General features: G+C 54.2%; 2 protein-coding genes across 2 annotated transcripts in view; one reads left to right on the top strand and one right to left on the bottom strand.

Annotated features, from left to right (window-relative positions):
• The window catches only part of SKAP1 (src kinase associated phosphoprotein 1), a 56427-nt gene extending 45864 nt beyond the window's left edge, over positions 1 to 10563 (top strand). Inside the window, exons 9-13 of the mRNA XM_041473876.1 lie at positions 214 to 402; positions 2116 to 2172; positions 2862 to 2974; positions 9563 to 9889; positions 10549 to 10563. Coding sequence (XP_041329810.1) covers positions 214 to 402; positions 2116 to 2172; positions 2862 to 2974; positions 9563 to 9889; positions 10549 to 10563 — 701 coding nt within the window. The remainder of the gene's footprint in view (positions 1 to 213; positions 403 to 2115; positions 2173 to 2861; positions 2975 to 9562; positions 9890 to 10548) is intronic.
• A 5017-nt stretch (positions 10564 to 15580) lies between these two features.
• Positions 15581 to 18702, bottom strand: part of SNX11 (sorting nexin 11) — a 5605-nt gene continuing 2483 nt past the window's right edge. Inside the window, exons 2-6 of the mRNA XM_041473875.1 lie at positions 18147 to 18195; positions 17438 to 17524; positions 16520 to 16620; positions 16343 to 16441; positions 15581 to 15770 (exon numbers count right to left, since the gene is read on the bottom strand). Coding sequence (XP_041329809.1) covers positions 15581 to 15770; positions 16343 to 16441; positions 16520 to 16620; positions 17438 to 17524; positions 18147 to 18167 — 498 coding nt within the window. The 5' untranslated portion in view covers positions 18168 to 18195. The remainder of the gene's footprint in view (positions 15771 to 16342; positions 16442 to 16519; positions 16621 to 17437; positions 17525 to 18146; positions 18196 to 18702) is intronic.

Below are 18702 nucleotides of genomic sequence, written 5' to 3'. Positions count from 1 at the left end.
CCCTCCCCTCCTCCTGTGCCCCTTCAGGATTCATCCCTGAATTTGGGGTTGTTTCTTGGGATTTTCCATCTTTCCTTGAGTTTTCCCATCTTTTCTTGAGTTTTTCCTTGGTTTTTTCCTGTTCTTGGGTGCAGGATTTGGATCTCCATCCCACCCCTCTGGAATCGGGAGAATTCCCACTTTTCCATCCCTTTTTTCCCTGTTTCCTGGCAGACCTCAGCTCCCTGACCATTCCCTGCGATGAGGATGAGGAGGAGGAGGAGGATGAGAAGGAGGATGAGGAAGAGGAAGAGCTCTCCAAGGACCGGGACAGCTCCGATTCCATGAACAATTCCCAAAATTCCACCCTGAATCCAGAGGAGCCGGAGCTGGAAGGTGACGACATCTACGAGGTGCTGCCAGGTGAGCTCCCAAATTCCCAACTTTTCCTTGGAAAAACGTGAAGAAACCTTGGCTGTTCCCACACCAGTGCCATTCCCACATCTCTGTTTTTAACCCACCCAAAATTCCAAGGTTTTATCCCATTTCTTTATTCCGAGCTTTGGATGGATCTCCCAAATCCAAACCTTGTTTTTCTGGGAATTTCGGATCAGGAGATTCTGCTGGAGCAGCCCTCAGAGTTTTTGTGGATTTTCATGGATTTTCACGGGGTTTCATAGGTTTTCATAGTTTTCCATGGGTTTCCATGGATTTCTGTAGGATTTCACAGATTTCCATGTGTTTTCCACAAGTTTCCATGGATTCTCATGGGTTTCCATGGATCTCCATGGACTTCCATGCATTTCCATGGGTTTCCATGGATTTCCATGGACTTCCATGCATTTCCATGGGTTTCCATGGATTAGACTTCCCAGCTCTCCTGGGATAACCCAACTCACGGATCTTCCTCCATCCCAAACCCCCAAAATCCGCAGGAAAAGCCCCAATCCCATCCTCCCTCCGCCCCCTTCTCCCTCCTTTACCTCCTGACCAAAAACCACGGCAAAAAAACCCGGGAGACGGGAATAAAAAAAACGGGAAAAGCCACGGAGAGATAATTTCCTCGGCGTTAATGAAGTTTTACAAAAACAGACGCGGCCGAGGCCAAATAAAATTTCACAGGTGATAAATTTTTCCAATTTCCCGGGAAGGATTCGATGGGAATGTTAAATCAGGAGTGAAGGTGTCCGTTCGGAAGCGCCGAGCGCTGCCGGGGAATTTTATCGACTGGAAAATTGAATCAAATTGCTCCATTAAAAACTCGGCTCCGCAGAGATTCCGAAGCTTCCCGGGATGCGCCGGCGGCTCCGGACCCCCGGGATGAGGATCCCAAAAGTGGGGTGGGAGGGAGAAGTGGAATTTTCCAAAGTTTTCCAGCTTTTCCCTTTGATTCAGTCCTGGAGGATCCAAGTGTTGGGTGGGATTGGGAAGGCAGAGCTTCACTTCCAGGCCTGATTCCCGGAAAACCCTTGGATCCGTCGGATTTGATTCCAGGAAAACCCTTGGATCTGTCGGATTTGATTCCAGGAAAACCCCTGGATGGTGGGGAGGGGCTGCTCCTGGCCCCATGGATCCCATTCCTGGATTTCCCAGCTCCAAATCCTCCTGGAACGTGCCTGGGAAGGGGACAAGGAGCAGGCAGGGATGTCTGTGGGATGGGAAATGGTTTTTCCATGGATGGGAAATGGCTTTTCCATGGATGAGGCTGAATATTCGGGATGCTCCACGCAGCTCCGTTCCCTTCCCATTTTTCCAAGCTTTCCCATCCCCTCTGGAATCCACCTTTTCCCTGGGATCATTCCTTCCATCCCTTCCTCCTCCTCTTCCTCCCTAATTCCTCCTTCCTTCCTCGCATTCCCAGCCTGGAATTTCCCCTCTGGAATCTCCTTTTCCTCCCTTCCCATGGAAATTCCCAAATCCGGAATTCAGGGATTTGTTTTTCCCAGCGCCCACAACAATTCCGGTTTTCCATGAAAATCTTCTCCGATACTTCCTCTCCCCACCATCAATCTGGGAATTTTTTATTCCCGGGATTCTCTCAGAGCCCTGGGCCTGCTGGAGTTGCAACATTCCCGGATTTTCCCTGATTTCCCCACTGTTTTCCCCGGATTTTCCCACTGTTTTTTCCCTCCCCAGATGAGGAGCTGGAGCCGCCATTCCCGGAGAATGAGGAGGATTTCGGGAGCGAGGAGGGTGAGATCCCAATCCAAAGGGTTCCCAGGATATGGATGGAGGGAATATTTTGGGATTTTGGCCACTTTGGAGCATCCTGGGCTGTGGAAAATGTGGAGAACGGGAGAATTCCTGGAAATTGACTCTTCCCAATGGTGGAATTCCACTTGGAAAACTCGAAAATGTGGAGAACGGGAGAATTCCTGGAAATTGACTCTTCCCAGTGGTGGAATTCCACTTGGGAAGACTTTTCCCAAAGTGACACATCTCCCAAAATTCCTGGATTAAAGGAGGTGTTTGGGATTTTCAAAGTTGGATTTTTATCCCTAAAAAGCCAGAGAGGGATCCCACAGGAATTTTGGGATCCAACCCCCCAGGATCCGACCAGCTATTCCCAGGATGCCTCCAATGCCCCCCTGTCCCTCTGGGAAGCAGGACAGGAGCTGGGATGAGAATTCCTGGGAAAGGAATTCCTGGAAAACTGGGACCAAACTCTTTGGGGAGCACCGATCCCTCAGCCAGCGAGTCCGTGACGGAATTCCATGGAATTCCCGGCATTTCCCAACCTCAACATTCAACATTCCAGTGGATTTGGAGCCTTTCCCCTCCTGGAGGAGCTCCAGGAGAACTTTGGGCTCTGGAATCTCCTCCATGATCCTGTACCTATAAATCCCTCACCAACCTGACCTTTTTTTTCCCCTTTTTCCCAGAAAATTCCGACTGGGATTACTCCAATTATTACCAGGGATTGTGGGATTGCATCGGGGACAATCCCGACGAGCTCTCCTTCCAACGGGGCGACCTCATCCACATCCTCAGCAAGGTAGGAGCTGGAAATTTTTGGGAATTTTTTGGGAAATGTTTGGGAGATTTTTGGAAATTTTTTAGGAAATTTGCCTCACTCCCCATTTTGTTTCCCAATCCCACCCATGTGACCTCATCCACATCCTCAGAAAGGTAGAATCCAGAAGTTTTGGGAATTTTTAGGGAATTTGGCTCGTTCCCCACTTTATTTCCCATTTCCAAAGGGACAACTTCATCCTTGTCCTTGGTGAGGTAGGAGCAGGAACTTTTTGGGATTTGGGCTCATTTTCGAGGCCAAAAGATGCTAAAATCACTCAAAATCAAGATTTAAAATTAAATTAATGATGTCAGGAGGGGGGCTTTATTGGTTTTTACTGGCTTTTACTGAGTTTTGCTCTTTTTTACTGGTTTTTACTTGGTTTTACTGGTTTTTACTGGGACTGGGGCCTATTTGGGCCTTGCTTTGGGGTCGGAGGAGCAGCTCCCCCTCCTGATCCTGCACCCCGCTCTGGAAAGGTGCAAACTCCCCATTTTTGGGGGATTCCCAATTTGGGAATTTGGGGAATTGCCTGTGCTGGGATCCCCCCGGGCCGCGTTCATCAGGGGGTGACACCGGGAGCAGCTCGGGGCCACGTCCCGCCATCCCGGCGGGAATTCCGGCAGCTCCAGGTGCGGCTCCAGCGGCCAATCCCTCGCTGAGAGCCGGCGGATCCTGGGGGCTTTTCCCCATAAATTCCGGATGCTGGAAGCGAAGGGAGGGAGAGGCAGCATTGGGAGGAGGAGGAGGAGGAGGAGGAGGAGGGAAAAGGTTGGGAATGTTCACTCAGCTGCGCCTTAATTTCCTTTTCAATCTTGTCCCAATTAATTTCGCGGAATTAATCTCGCGGCGCCCGCTGGCTCCGACCACGGAATAGCGGCTCCTATAAAATCCCATCTGGCGCCTTCCCGGCCTGACATTCCCGGGAAAACTGGGCACCGGGAGCGGAATGGGGTCAGGGAATTGTGGAATTGTCTGGATCTGGGTGTGATCCCTGACATGGAAACCAACCCTGTGCCGGTGTTCCTTGGGCACTTCCAGGGAAATCAGGCCCTGTTTGATCCCAGGAATCCCGGGAATGCTGATCCCAAGGGATCCTGGGCCCTCTGGATCTGGGAGGTGCAGGGTGACAACCCCAGAGGTGCCAACGGCTCATTCCCAAAACTCCTGCTGGGAGAAAACACTGGGAATTCACTTGGGAAGAGGGAAGAGTCATTCCAGTCCCTAATTCCCATCCCCAATTCCCATCCCCAATTCCCATCCCCAATTCCCATCCCCAATTCCCATCTCTGGAAGCGTCCAAGGCCAGGCTGGACTGGGGTAGCGGGAGGGGTCCCTGCCCAAGGTTGGGCTGGGAATGGGATGGGATTTGAGCTCTTTCCCACCCACTCCATCCCGGAATTCCGTAATCCCAACAAATCCCCATTCCCATGTCCCCATTCCTGGCCCTGCTCCGTTTTTCCCGTCCCAGCAATTCGTCCTCTGGGATAATTGTGGGAATGCGGCTCCGCTCCCCGCTCTCGGTGGCTTTAGCTGGAAGTGACGGGCGCCCTAAAACCGGGATCTGTTCATTCCCTTCATCCATAAAACCGGGATCCGTTCATTCCCTCCATCCCTAAAACCGGGATCCATTCATTCCCTCCATCCCTAAAACCGGGATCCATTCATTCCCTCCATCCCTAAAACCGGGATCCATTCATTCCCTCCATCCCTAAAACCGGGATCCGTTCATTCCCTCCATCCCTAAAAACAGGATCCGATCATTCCCTCCATCCCTAAAACCGGGATCCGTTCATTCCCTCCATCCCTAAAAACAGGATCCGATCATTCCCTCCATCCCTAAAACCGGGATCCGTTCATTCCCTCCGTCCCTAAAACCGGGATCTGTTCATTCCCTCCATCCCTGCCCCTAAAACCTGGAGAGGGAAGCTCCGGGAGAGAATTCCCGCATCCCGCACGGCAGCCGAAGGCGCGGGGTGACATCTAGTGGCATTTTCCATGGATTTGGGGACGGGGGCCGGCCCTGACCTCCCCCCGCTCCGTTCCCGGAGGCGGCGCGGGATGAGTTCGGTCCGGGCTCAGCTGCGCTCGGTCCCGGCAATGATCCCGCTGGGAACGGCGGGAGCGCCGGGATGGCGGCAGCTGGAAGGCAGCGGTCACCCCCCGGTCACCCCTCGGTCACCCCTCGGTCACCCCTCGGTCACGCCTTGGTCACCCCCCGGTCACCCCTCGGTCACTCCATGGTCACCCCTCGGTCACCCCTCGGTCACCCCTTGGTCACCCCTTGGTCATTCCATGGTCACTCCATGGTCACTCCATGGTCACCCCTTGGTCACCCCCTGGTCATCCCTGGTCACCCCTAGTCACCCCCAGTCACCTCCGGTCACTTTGGCCATCCCCCAGTCACCCCCGGTCACTCCTGGTCACCCCCGATCACCCTCCGGACACCTCCGGTCACCTTGGTCACCCCTGGTCACTCCTGGTCACCCCCGGGATGGGGACAGGGACAGGGACAGGGACAGGGACAGGGACAGGGACGGGGCTGATCCCAAACAGTGCCCAACCCTCAGGGCCTCACCTGCGCGTCCCCAAATCCGCATCCCAAATTTTCCTCATCCTCAGGAATGAACCCTGCGCATTCCTGATCCTGAATCCCGAATTTTCCCCACCCACAGGGATTCATCTGCACATTCCCGGTGCTCCATCCCAAATTTTAGTGCTCCATCCCAAACTTTGGTGCTCCATCCCAAATTTCGGTGTTCCATCCCAAATTTCAGTGCTTCATCCCACATTTTGGTGCTCCATCCTAAATCCCAGATGCTCCATCCCAAACTTTGGTGCTCCATCCCAAATTTCGGTGCTCCGTCCCACATTTCGGTGCTCCATCCTAAATCCCAGATGCTCCATCCCAAACTTTGGTGCTCCATCCCAAATTTCCCCCCACAGGGATTCACCCACCCATTCCCGGGATAAAGCCCCGGGAAAAGCCGGAATTCCGTCCCCGCTCCCAGGAAAAACTCGGGATAAATCCCGGGATAAACTCGGCCCCTTCCTCATCCCGCAATCCTGGGGCTGGGATTCCCGGAATTCCGGGATATTCCCACATTTCCTGTGGAATTCATCACTGGGAATTCCAAAAGATCCTGGAAAACCAGGAGGGATCCGGGATCAGCGCCTCGGGAATTTCCTGGGATGAGCCTCGGGTGGGTTGATGAATTCATTTAATAAATGTAACAAATTAATTAATTAATTAATTAATGGAATAAAGGAATTCATTAATAAATGGGGACAAGAATAAATTCTAAATGAATTCCTAATTAGTAAATGAAGAGGTGGATTAATGATAAATTAATAATAGATCAGGGAAATAAGTTACTGATAAATTAATAAATAATCAGGTAAATTAATGTTAATCAATTAGTAAATAATCAGGTAAATTAATGTTAATCAATTAGTAAATAATCAGGTAAACTAATGTTAATTAATTAATAAAATAGCAAAAGAAATTGATTGTAAATTAACAAATTGAGAGGTAAACCAACAGGTAAATTAATGTTAATTAATTAATAAACAGATATTTAAATCCATTATAACTGAATAAACAAACAGGTAAATTCGTGGGCATCAAAAATAAATAATAAATAACATTTTAAAGCAATAAAATTACGATTAAAAGGATGATAAATAATAATTTAGTGTCATAAACGGTGACATTAATAAATGAACAAAGCAAATCCATGGATCCCCACATCAAATTTGGGATTTTTCTCTGGGATTTCTTCCGGGCTGAGGAGAAATTCGGGTTTGGGGGCGGGGAGGCTCCGGGGGCTCTTCCCAGGCGGGAAATTCCCGGATTTCCTGACCCTGGGAGCTCCCGTCACTCCTGGACTTTCCATGGAATGTCAGAGATTTTCCTTTGCTTTTCTCTTTGAATTTTATCATTTAATATTTAATACTTCGTGTTTTGTGCTTTATAATTCCTGGTTTCTGTTTTCAAATTGAAATTGAATTTTTAATTTTTTTTTTTATATTTGGCATTTCATATTTTAATTTTTACGTTTTTATTTTTTGCTTTTTTGCATTTTACATTTGAACTTTTATATTTTATATATATATATTTTAATACATTTTAGTTTTGATATTTCATGTTTTATAGCTTATACTTTATTTTTAAATTTTTTTCTATTTTATACTTTATGTCTTATGTTTTATATGTTATATTTTGCACTTCTTTTTACATTTTATATTTTATTTTTTAATATTTTACGTTTTATACTTTATATTTATATTCTTTAATTTTTTATATATTATATTGTCATTTTACCCTTTCAATTTTCTGTTTTCTATTCCACCTCCATTCCATCCATCCGCACCCACCCCTGCCGGCAGATTCGGGAATTTTTCCATGGAAAACCGCGGGAAAAACAGAGAAACTGAGGGGAAAAAAAAAAAACAAAAAACAATCCCAGAAATCCCCGAAATCGCGGAACTCCCGGAGCTGACCCCAAATCCCGGCGGGAATTCTGCGGATCCCGGAGATTCCCGGGCTCGTTCCCTCCGCAATCCGCGGAATTCCCGCTCCCGGAATTCCCGACTTTAAAACGATCCCAAAAAAAAAAAAAAAAAGGACAAAAAAACCAAACCCAAAACAGTGGCAGGAAATCCGGGATGGGGGGAGCCTGGATTTGGGGAAAATGGGAATTCTCCAGCTCCAAACCCCGCTGCCTCCATCCTTTATTCCCGGGTTTTTTAAGTTCCCTTTTCCCAGCTGTACATGAAGGAAAATCCCGGTTTTATGGAGGGGAAAAGGGAATTGCGGGTCCCTAAAAAAGGCGGGAATTTCCCCAAATAAATGCGGGGTTTAATGAAACCCGCGGGAATTCGTCCCGAGGATGAGGAGAGTTCCTGGATCGGGGCAAGGATGGGATCCCGCCCTTTTCCTGCTTTTCCCACAGTGCTTCCCGATGGATTTGGGATTCTGGATGGGGCTGGGGAGGGGATCCTGGGGGTTCCCTGTGGAGGAATGAGGGAAAAGCCCTTCCCAGTGATCCCAGGGAAAAGGGGGAACCCCCCCAGTCACCCCAGTTTGGGACGGGGAGGAAAACCCGATCCCAGTAAAACCAGTTTGGGATTGGAGTGGGGAACAGATTCCCAGTAACCCCAGTTTGGAAACGGAGCGGGGAACCCAATCCCAGTAACCCCAGTTTGGGATTGGAGCAGGGAACACATTCCCAGTAACCCCAGTTTGGAAACGGAGCGGGGAACCCATTCCCAGTAACCCCAGTTTGGGATTGGATCAGGGAACACAATCCCAGTAACCCCAGTTTGGGATCAGGGCTGGGAACACATTCCCAGTAACCCCAGTTTGGGATTGGATCAGGGAACACAATCCCAGTAACCCCAGTTTGGGATCAGAGTGGGGAACACATTCCCAGTAACCCCAGTTCCAGAGCCCAGTGGGGAACACATTCCCAGTTCTCCCCAATCCCAGTTCTCCCATTTCCCCCCATCCCAGTTCTCCCAGTTCTCCCAGTCCAGGCCCCTCTCCCAGCTCCACCTCCATGGGTTCCCCCCCCAGGGGTCCCTCCCCCTTCTCCCACATCCCCAGATTCCCAATCCCAAGGGAAAAGCCCCAAATTCCCAATCCCAAGGGAAAAGTCCCAGATTCCCAATCCCAGGGGATCTGGGATCACCAGACAATCGGGATCAGGAATCCTGCTGGAAAGGAAGCGGTTGGGATTGGGATTGGGTTGGAAATCTGGGAAGGAAGGGACGGCTCTGCCCGTCCCCTATGAAGTCGTGACGTGTCCGTGTCCCAATCCCCATCCCCGGCTTGTCCCCAAATCCCCTTTCCCTGCCCCAAATCCAGGGAATTTTAGGGAATAATCACGGTGACTTTTGGAGGGGGGAGCGAGCCCCGGGATTTGTCTGGAAAGTGATTTTGGATGGGATTTTTAGCGGGATTTTTGATGGGACTTTTAAAATGGGATTTTATATCTGATTTTTAAATCGGATTTTGGATCCGATTTTTGATCGGATTTCTGATCCGGTTTTATTTCGGATCCATCCCGGCGCCGGCACTTGCTGTTCCCCAATCCGCGCCCCGCTCCCTTCTCCGGGGATTTGGGATTCGGGATTCGGGAAGGATGGAATTATCCCAAAATGATCCCAAACCCTCCCGCAGCTCCCACCTCCTCCGGCCGCCAGGCGCGACTTTCAAGCCGAAAATAATCGGCCTCAGAGCAAATTTCGGAACAGGAGCGTGCGATAAACCAAATAAAAATCACTCCCGCTTTTTTATTTCATTTCATTTCAGTTTTTTCCCCCTTTTTTTCCCCCGCTGGGATAGGCGGGAAAGGTTCATTTTTTTTCCTCTCTCCCTCACAACTCTGCCATTAACTCGAGCCGGGAAGTTTTTCCCCGTGAAAAACGGCCAATTTTGGTGTTGTTCTCCCCGCTCGGCAGCGGCGTTATTAAAATGCTAATTTAAGAGGGGAAAAAAAAAAAAAAAAAAAAAAAAAGAAAAAAAAACGGAGCTAAATATCTGGCGGTGCCGCAGCCTAATTGCAGCCCATAATGAGCTCTGGAAATGCGAGTGCCCCCGACACACGGAGAGCATCAACAGCCGCCGACACCTCATTAGCGCCCGCCTTCATTAATTCTGCCGACCCCGCGCTGACCCCGCCGGGGGCCGCGGGGCGCAGGTGGAGCCGCCCGAGCGGCCCCCGGGGATGCGGCGGCGAGCCCGGCTCCGGTTGCCGCGGCAACGCGGGGGATGCGGCAGAGCCCGGCCGCTTCCTCGGGGGTCCCCGAGCCGCGCTGCAGACCCCCGAGTTCATCGCCGCCGCGCCCGGAGAGGGGAAGGCGCCGATTCCGGGGGGTTTCAGCCAGATTCCGGCAGGTTTCACCCCAATTTCGGAGTGTTTCACACTGATTCTGGCAGGTTTCACCCCGATTCCGGCAGGTTTCACCCCGATTCTGGAGGGTTTCACCCCGATTCTGGAGGGTTTCACCCCAGTTCCGGAGTGTTTCACCCCAATTCTGAAGGGTTTCACCCCGATTCCGTCATGTTTCACCCCGATTCTGGAGCGTTTCACCCCGATTCTGCAGGGTTTTACCCCGATTCCGGCAGGTTCCACCCCGATTCTGGAAGGTTTTACCCCGATTCCGGAGGGTTTCACCCCGATTCCGGCACATTTCACCCCTATTTCTGCATATTTCCCTCTGATTCCGGCACATTTCCTCCCAATTCTGGTATGTTTCACCCCAATTCCTGCATCCCTCAAACTCCAAATCCCGAGTTCATCGCCACTGCTCCTGGAGAGGTGAAAGTCCCGATTCTGGAGTGTTTCACCCCAATCCTGGCACATTTCCCCCCAATTCTGGCATATTTTCCCCCGATTCTAGCACATTCCCCCCAGTTCTGGCATATTTCTCCCCAATTCCTGCATCCCCGAAACTCCAAATCCCTGAGTTCACCCCTCGGGTAGTCCTGGAGATCTGAAACCCCCAATTCCAGCATATTTCTCCCCAATTTCTGCACATTTCCCCCCCAGTTCTGGCACCCCTGAAACTCCAAAACCCCCAGTCCATCCCTGGCACTCCTGGAGATGTGAACCCCCAATTCTGGAATATTTCCCCCCAAATCCTGCACCCCTGAAACTCCAAACCCCATTCCTGCACCCCCAAACCCTCCCAGGAACTTCCCTCTTTATTTTCATTTTATTTTTGCCCACCTCCTTTCTCCCCCCGCCCCCCGCCAATCCCAGGAACTCAGGACCCCAAATCCCTGGGAATTCCTCCCAAACCCCACCCCATGCCCTCCTGCTGCCCTCCCCGCATCCCTGGATCCTCCTGGACCCCAAAAATTCCTGGATCTTGGGCATCCCCCAAATCCCTGTACCCCTGAACCTCCAAATCCAACACAGCTGCACCCCCGGATCCTCCTGGAACCCGAAAATTCCAGGATCCTGAGCATTCCCCCCAATCCTGCTCATCCCTGCACACCCAAACCCTCCCTGCACCCCCAGATCCTCCTGAACCCTAAAAATTCCAGGACCTTCTGAGCATCCCCCAAATCCCTGCACCCCTGAACCTCCAAATTCGACATTCCTGCACCCCCGAATCCTCCCCAACCCTAAAAATTCCAGGATCCCGAGCACCCCCCAATCCCTGCCGCCCTGAACCTCCAAATCCTGGACCTTCAGGATCTCCTGCACCCCCAAACCCTCCCAGCAACTTCCTGCAGATTTTTTATTTCAATTTTTTTTTTTTTTCCGCGCCTCCTCTCTCCCCCCCACCCCGCAATCCCAGGAACTCAGGACCCCAAATCCCTGGGAATTCCTGCCGAACCCCACCCCGTGCCCTCCCCCTGCCCTCGCCGTGCCCCCCGTTCCGCCGTGCACTCCAGATGAACCGGCGCGGCGGCGGCAATGGCCCTTGAAGCGCGCCGGGGAGGTGATTTAGGAGAATATTAAAGGCGATGCGGAGCTGCGGCGGCGCCTCTCTCGGGGCGAGCGGCAGGAACGCGCGGCACAGATGGGCCCGGCAGATGAAACATTTCCGTCACATCGTCCCCCAGCCGCGCTCGCCGCCTCGGGCTCGGCGCCGCGCTCAGCCGTGGAATAAAGATCAACCCGGCGCTCCCGAGGCCGCGGCCGGGGATCCGGGGATGGAGTTCGGGAGCTGGCGTCACCCCGGGGTCACCCCGGTGTCACCCTCGGGTCCCTCGGGCAGGGCGGGGTGGTGGCAGGGCTGTGGTTGGGGGTTTTTGTGGGGAATGGTTAATTGGATAAATCTTGGAGCTTTGGGATGTGCGGATTCCGATGGGTTGGGATGGGACATGGAGATCCCAGTGGGATGGGACATGGAGACCCCGTTGGGATGGGACAGGTCCTGGTGGGATGGGATGGATCCTGGTGGGATGGGACATGGAGATCCCAATGGGATGGGACACGTCCTGGTGGGATGGGATGGATCCTGGTGGGATGGGACATGGAGATCCCGTTGGGATGGGACACGTCCTGGTGGGAAGGGAAACGTGGATCCTGTTGGGATTGGATGCAGAGACCCCAAGGGGATGGGACAGGTCCCACTGGGATGGGACGCCTGAACTCTGTTGGGATCTGATGGATCCTGTTGGGATGGGATGGATCCCGGTGGGATGGGACACGTGGATCGTGTTGGGATGGGACATGGAGACCCCCGTTGGGATGGGATGGATCCCGGTGGGATGGGACACGTGGATCGTGTTGGGATGGGACATGGAGACCCCCGTTGGGATGGGATGGATCCCGGTGGGATGGCACTCGTGGATCCTGTTGGGATGGGATGGATCCCGGTGGGATGGCACTCGTGGATCCTGTTGGGATCAGACAGATCTTGGTGGGATGGGAGACCCTGGTGGGATAAGACAGACCCAGCTGGGATGGGATTCCCAGTTTGGGGATTCCTGGGATGGGGAGGACAGAGCTGGGGTGACCCCAAATCCATTCCCAGCCTTGAAAGGCTGCCAGATTCCCAATTTCCCAATTCCTGCCGATTCCTGGGAATGTGAAAGACGCTGCTCCGCTTCCCAGCTGCTCCCAGCGCTCCCCACACCACTCCCGGGATCCCTTCCGCTCCTTTCCAGTCCTTCCCATAAAATCCCCCAAAATTCCCACAAAATCCCCCGAAATTCCCTCCCTGCCCAGCGCAGCAGAGCCCTCATTAAGCCCTAATTAACCAAATTCCAACAAAAACCCATCCTCCTCCTCCTCCTCCTCCTCCTCCTCCTCCTCCTCCTCCTCCTCCTCCTCCTCCTCCTCCTCCTCCTCCTCCTCCTCCTCCTCCTCCTCCTCCTCCTCCTCCTCCTCCTCCTCCTCCTCCTCCTCCTCCTCCTCCTCCTCCTGCTCCCCAAAACCCAGGAATTCCAGCGGGCCGGGAAGGAGCGGAGCAGAGTTCAGGCAGCTCCGCCGTGCCAGGGCTCGGCGTTAATGATTTAATAAAAATTAGCATAATTAACGAACATCTGCACGAGGCGGCGCGGGGCAATTTGGCAGCGCGAGCCGAGGAGCGAGCGCGATTGCCGCGAGTTTTTAATGCGCTTTTAATTCTTCCGGCGCCGCGCGGGGGGAAAATTACAGCTGGGCTGGCGAGAGTTTGGGGGTTTGCTCCGTCCCTCGGATGCCGGAAAATCCCGGGATTTAGGCCCAGCTTTAGCCCGAGATCCGGCAGAGAAGGAATTGGTTTTAAAATCGGGGTTGGGATCGCGGAACGGCCCAGCCTGCGGGGTTTTGGGGGTGGATTCAGATTTTAGGGATAAATTTGGGTTTTAGGGATAAATTTGGGGGTTTTTTCCATCTCCTCGGATGCTGGAAAATCCCGGGATTAATTTGAGGTTTATGCTGAGATTCAGCAGAGAGGGGATTGGTTTAAAATTGGTTAAAGTTTATTTAAAATTGGTTAAACTGGTTTAAAATTGGGATTGTTTTCAAATTGGGATTGCGGAGTGGCCGAGACGCAGCTCAAGTTTTGGGTTTGGGGTTGGGAGTTTGGGGTCAGGTTTTGGGTTTGGGATTTGGGGTGTATGGTTTGGGCTTGGGGGTTTGGGGTCAGGTTTTGGGTTTGGGGTTTGGGATTTGGGGTCAGGTTTTGGGTTTGGAGTTTTGGGTGCAGGGTTTGGGGTCAGGTTTGGGGCGTGGGATCGGGGGTTTGGATTTTGGGATGCGGGATTTGGGCTGCGGGGTTTCGGATCTGGGGTTTGGGGTCCCGGATCCATCCCTGGGTGTCTGCTGTGTCCTTGTCTCCGTCCCCCCTTTTCCCTGGAGCAGGTGGGACCGGGAACGGCGGCATGGGGACAACGCCAGCCCGGCCCACGGCATTCCCTGGATCCCAAATCCCACAAATCCCACAGATCCCATGGGATTCCCGCAGCAGAGCCATGTGTGGAGCACCCAGCGCTGGCACCGAGCGGATTTATCCCAAAAATCCCCCCCGGAGCCATTCCACGGGGAAACTGAGGCACGCATCCTGCTTTTCCCAAAAATCCCAAATCCCCTGGAGATCTCCTGCTCTCGTCATCCTGCTTTTCCTGGGTCAATCCCAAATGCCCTGGAGATCCCAAATCCGGGTGTTCCCCTTATCCCAAATCCAGGTGTTCTCCTGTCCCAAATCCGGGTGTTCCCCTGTCCCAAATCCGGGTGTTTTCCCTCAATAAATCCCTTTTTCCTCTGCAAGTTTGGCCGCTCTGGGAATGGTCGGGAATGATCGGGAATGGTCGGGAATGGCTCCTTTGCTGTGAGGGAATCCAGCGCATCCTCCTCCTGCTTTTCCTGGTTTTTCCTGTTTTTCCTGGTTTTTCCTGCCCTCCCTCCCCCGCACTCGGCTGCGGGGTCGCTGGATGGTGGAAGGGTCCTGGCGGCCCCAATCCCTCTGGAATTCCCAAACTGGGCTCAGATCCCTCTGGAATTCGGCTCCAGTCCCTCTGGAGCGGATCCCTGGGTTCGGATCAGATCCACAGGATCTGGGTGGATCCCTGGAGTCCGATCGGATCCCGGGCGCATCTGCGCCACGGCGGCGACGCGCTCATGAATATTAATGACTTGTGAATATTCATGAATTGTGAATATTCATGAGGGGATCCGCCAATCACAGCCGCTCTCGGAGCCCTGAGCTCCTCCTGCCATTCCCGGGGCTCCTCCCAGGGATTCCCAAAACTCCCTGGAGCCAAAACCGCCCCAAAACCCGCCGCGAGCCCTGGCTGGCGTGGGGAATTCCCAAATTCCCTAAATCCCGGAATTCCTGGCGCTTCTCCCACCCCCCGAGCCCGGCAGAACCCGGAAAATCTCCTCCACTTCCGTTTCAATTTTATTTATTTATTTTAATTTTTATCCGTTTTTATTTCCTGCCCACACCAAGTGCTGAGGGAGGGGAAGACACCAAAACCACCCGAGCTGCTCCTGCTTCCCCAAAAAATCCCTGGGAACAGCCCCAGCGGGAAGGGGACACAAATTCCAGCCCCGTCCCTCCCTTTTCCCGGCGGGAAGCTCGGCTCAGATTGTCCCAGTCTGGGAATTCCAGAGGGATCTGAGCTCAGTTTGGGGATTTGAGCTCAGTTTGGGAATTCCAGAGGGATGTGAGCAGGAGCAGAGTGAGGAAAACACCGCTGGGAATATCAGGGAATATCGGGAATGTGCTGGGAAAGAGCTCGGCCAGGGCCAGGGCCGCATTCCCAGCGCTCCCAGTCCATCCGTCCGGCCATCCCAGCGGCTCCACGCTGACCGCTCTCCCAGCGAGGGCTGCGGGGCCGGGGGTGTCCACAGGGGTCACTCCGTGTCCAGCTGGGAATTCCGGGAATCCCAGGCTCTCCAGAGGGGTCACTGGGTGTCCGGGAGTGCCCCGGGATGCACAGGGAGGAGCTGGGAGTGCCCCGGGATGCACAGGGAGGAGCTGGGAGTGCCCCGGGATGCACAGGGAGGTCCCGGGGCTCTCCCGGGATCCACACCGGGGTCCCAGGCCTGTCCCGCGCTGCTCCCTGAGTCCATTTCCCAGGATCCCGGGATCCCGGGATGCCGGAGCAGGTCCCTCCCCGCCGGCTGCTCCCTGCCCTCACCTGGCGGCGGGCAGCCCCGCGCCGTCCCCGCGGCGTCCCCAGGCCATGGCGTAGTGCAGGATGGCCTCGGTGACCGAGTGGGGGCCCCGGCCCTGCACGCAGGCCTCGATGGCCGGCACGGGCAGCTGGCTCTGCAGGAACAGGTGCAGGCGGCTGTCGGACAGCAGCACGGCGCTCTGCACCACCCTGGGGACAGCACGGGACACGTCACCGCTGCTGGCACCTGCCACCCTGCAGGGACGGGCCACCTCTGCTGGCACCCTGTCCCCTCCCGCCCTGGGCACACAGGGAGGAAGGACAGCAGGGACAGCAGGGGGACAGCAGGGACACCGGGGGACAGCAGGGACAGCAGGGACACCGGGGGACAGCAGGGGGACAGCAGGGACACCGGGGGGACAGCAGGGACACCGGGGGGACAGCAGGGACGGTCACCAGGGCCACCCAGCCCGCCCTGCTGCCACCTCCTGGCCACCCCTGGGCGCTGCACCCTCCCCTCAGCCCTTCCCAAATCCCAAATATCCCAAACCTCCCAAACCTCAAATATCCCAAACCCCAAACATCCCAAACCCCCAAACAACCCAAATCCCAAACATCCCAAACCCCCAAACCCCAAACATCCCAACCCCCAAACATCCCAAACCCCAAACATCCCAAACCCCAAATACAAATACCCCAACCCCCAAACATCCCAAACCCCAAATACAAATACCCCAAAACCCCAAACCCCCAAAGCTCCCGAGCCCCAGCCCCGCTCCCACCTCTCCAGGAAGTGCTGCAGCCCCTGCCGGCGCCTCTCGATGAACTCATCCGTGCTTCCCACGAAAAACGCGGATTTTCCCGGCAGCTCCGGCACCGGCCTGGAAAGATTGGGGGGTCGCTTTGTGCCGGGCCCTGGGGGGACCCCAGGGGCGGGCCCGGGCCCGGGGGGCGCTTACACCAGCCCGGCGTTCCGCTGCAGCTGCCGCCGCAGCCACACGAACTCGCGGTAGCGGCGCCGCACGCACGAGGTCTTGGCGGTGAAGGCCTTGCTGTTGGTCTGGGAACAGCAACGAGATCCTGGGAATGGCCCCGGGAGCGAGCCCGGAATGGTCCTGGGAATGATCCCGGGAGGGATCCATCCCTAGGAATGGTCCTGGGAGGGAGCCCTGGAAATGATCCCTGGGAATGATCCCTGGGAGGGATCCCGGGAATGATCCTGGGAGGGAGCCCTGGGAATGACCCTGGGAATGACCCTGGGAATGATCCTGGGAATGGTCCTGGGAATGGTCCTGGGAATGATCCCGGGAGGGAGCCCTGGGAGGGAGCCCTGGGAATGATCCTGAAAATGATCCCTGGGAGGGATCCCGGGAATGATCCCGGGAGGGAGCCCTGGGAGGGAGCCCTGGGAATGATCCCTGGGAATGATCCCTGGGAGGGATCCTGGGAGGGATCCTGGGAATTATCCTGGGAATGATCCCTAGGAATTGAGGGCTGAAGGATCCAGGATGGGAATGATCCCTGGGACTGATCTCTGGGAATTATCCATGCAATTGAGGGCTGGATCTGAGGATTCAGGATGGGAATTATCCCTGGGAATTATCCCTGGGATCAAGGGGCTGGATCTGGCCTGGACAGAGGATCCAGGATGGGAATTCTCCATGGGACTGAGGACCAGGATCTCAGTCCCTGCGGGATCCCCTCGACGCTGGAACCGGGAGCCAGCCCAGGATGAGATCCTGAGGATTGGCTCGGGATAACCCCGCCCCAGAGCCCCTCCCGATCCCATCCCGATCCCATCCCTGCCGTGGATCGGGATAACCCCGCCCCAGAGCCCCTCCCGATCCCATCCCGGGCCCATCCCGATCCCGGCTCACGTGCAGGAAGATCTTGTAATCCACGTAGGAATTCCAGGAGCCCTCGTTCTGCACGCGCGGATCCTGCACCCGCACCGTGGTCAGCTCCTGCGGGAAACCGGGATCGGGATCAGGGATCCACCCGGCCCTGCTTCCCTGGAATGGGAATGGGATCAGGGATCCACCCGGCCCTGCTTCCATGGAACGGGATCAGAGATCCGCCCCATTCCTGTTTTCCAGCTTCCCAGGAATGGCACAGACACCTCCAAACATTCCCATTCCTGCTTTTCCAGCCATTCCCATTCCTATCCCTGCTTTTCCAGCCATTCCCATTCCTGCTTTTCCAGACATTCCCATTCCTGTTTTTCCAGACATTCCCATTCCTATCCCTGCTTTCCCAGCCATTCCCATTCCTGCTTTTCCAGCCATTCCCATTCCTGCTTTTCCAGCCATTCCCATTCCTATCCCTGCTCTTCCAGCCATTCCCATTCCTATCCCTGCTTTTCCCGCCATTCCCATTCCCATTCCTGCTTTTCCAGCCATTCCCATTCCCATTCCTGCTTTTCCAGCCATTCCCATTCCTATCCCTGCTTTTCCAGCCATTCCCATTCCCAGCTGCCCCTGGACTCAGCCCCCTGTTCTCCCAGGAATTATCCACGGAGTTGGAATTCCCAAGAATTGCGCTCGCCCCAACTCCAGAATTTGGGAATTATCCAGGGCTGCTCCTCACTTCCTCTCGGTTCTCCAACATCCTAGAGCCAGAGCCCAGCGGGAAACATCTGGGGAAAAAAAAGGGATTTAGAGAAATCCTTTCTGTGGGGTTTCCACGGATTCTGCACCCCCAGAATTCTGGGAATTTTGGGAATACTGGAAGTCCCCGGAATGTGGGGAAAGCCTCAATTTAAGGTGCTCTGGGATTCCCAGTTTGGGGTTATTTTCCTCAAATTCGGGATTCTCCAAGGCTCTGCTGCCTCTCACCTGCCTTGGGGTTCAAGGAGAGAATTCCCGGGAAATTCCTCATTTCCAGGGAAATTCCTGCCAGGGAAAGCGCTCATTCTTATCTCGGGCTCCTTATCTTTTATCCTAATCCATCCCTGAAAGCCTTTCCCAACCCTCTGGAACAGCAGGAATCCTCATTCCCATCCATGGAAAACCCTCCAGAGCCAGAAAAACGGGAATGAATCCCAGTTATTCCCGATTTTCCCTGTGGTGGGCGAATTCCTGAGGATGTCCATAAATCCCGTTTACTCCCTATTCTCTTTGGACACACCTAAACACCGGAAATG

The sequence above is a fragment of the Pyrgilauda ruficollis genome, unplaced genomic scaffold, assembly GCF_017590135.1.
Source record: "Pyrgilauda ruficollis isolate IOZ18807 unplaced genomic scaffold, ASM1759013v1 scaffold304, whole genome shotgun sequence".
Classification (NCBI taxonomy): Eukaryota; Metazoa; Chordata; class Aves; order Passeriformes; family Passeridae; genus Pyrgilauda; species Pyrgilauda ruficollis.
This window is presented reverse-complemented; position numbering and strand designations above follow the sequence as displayed.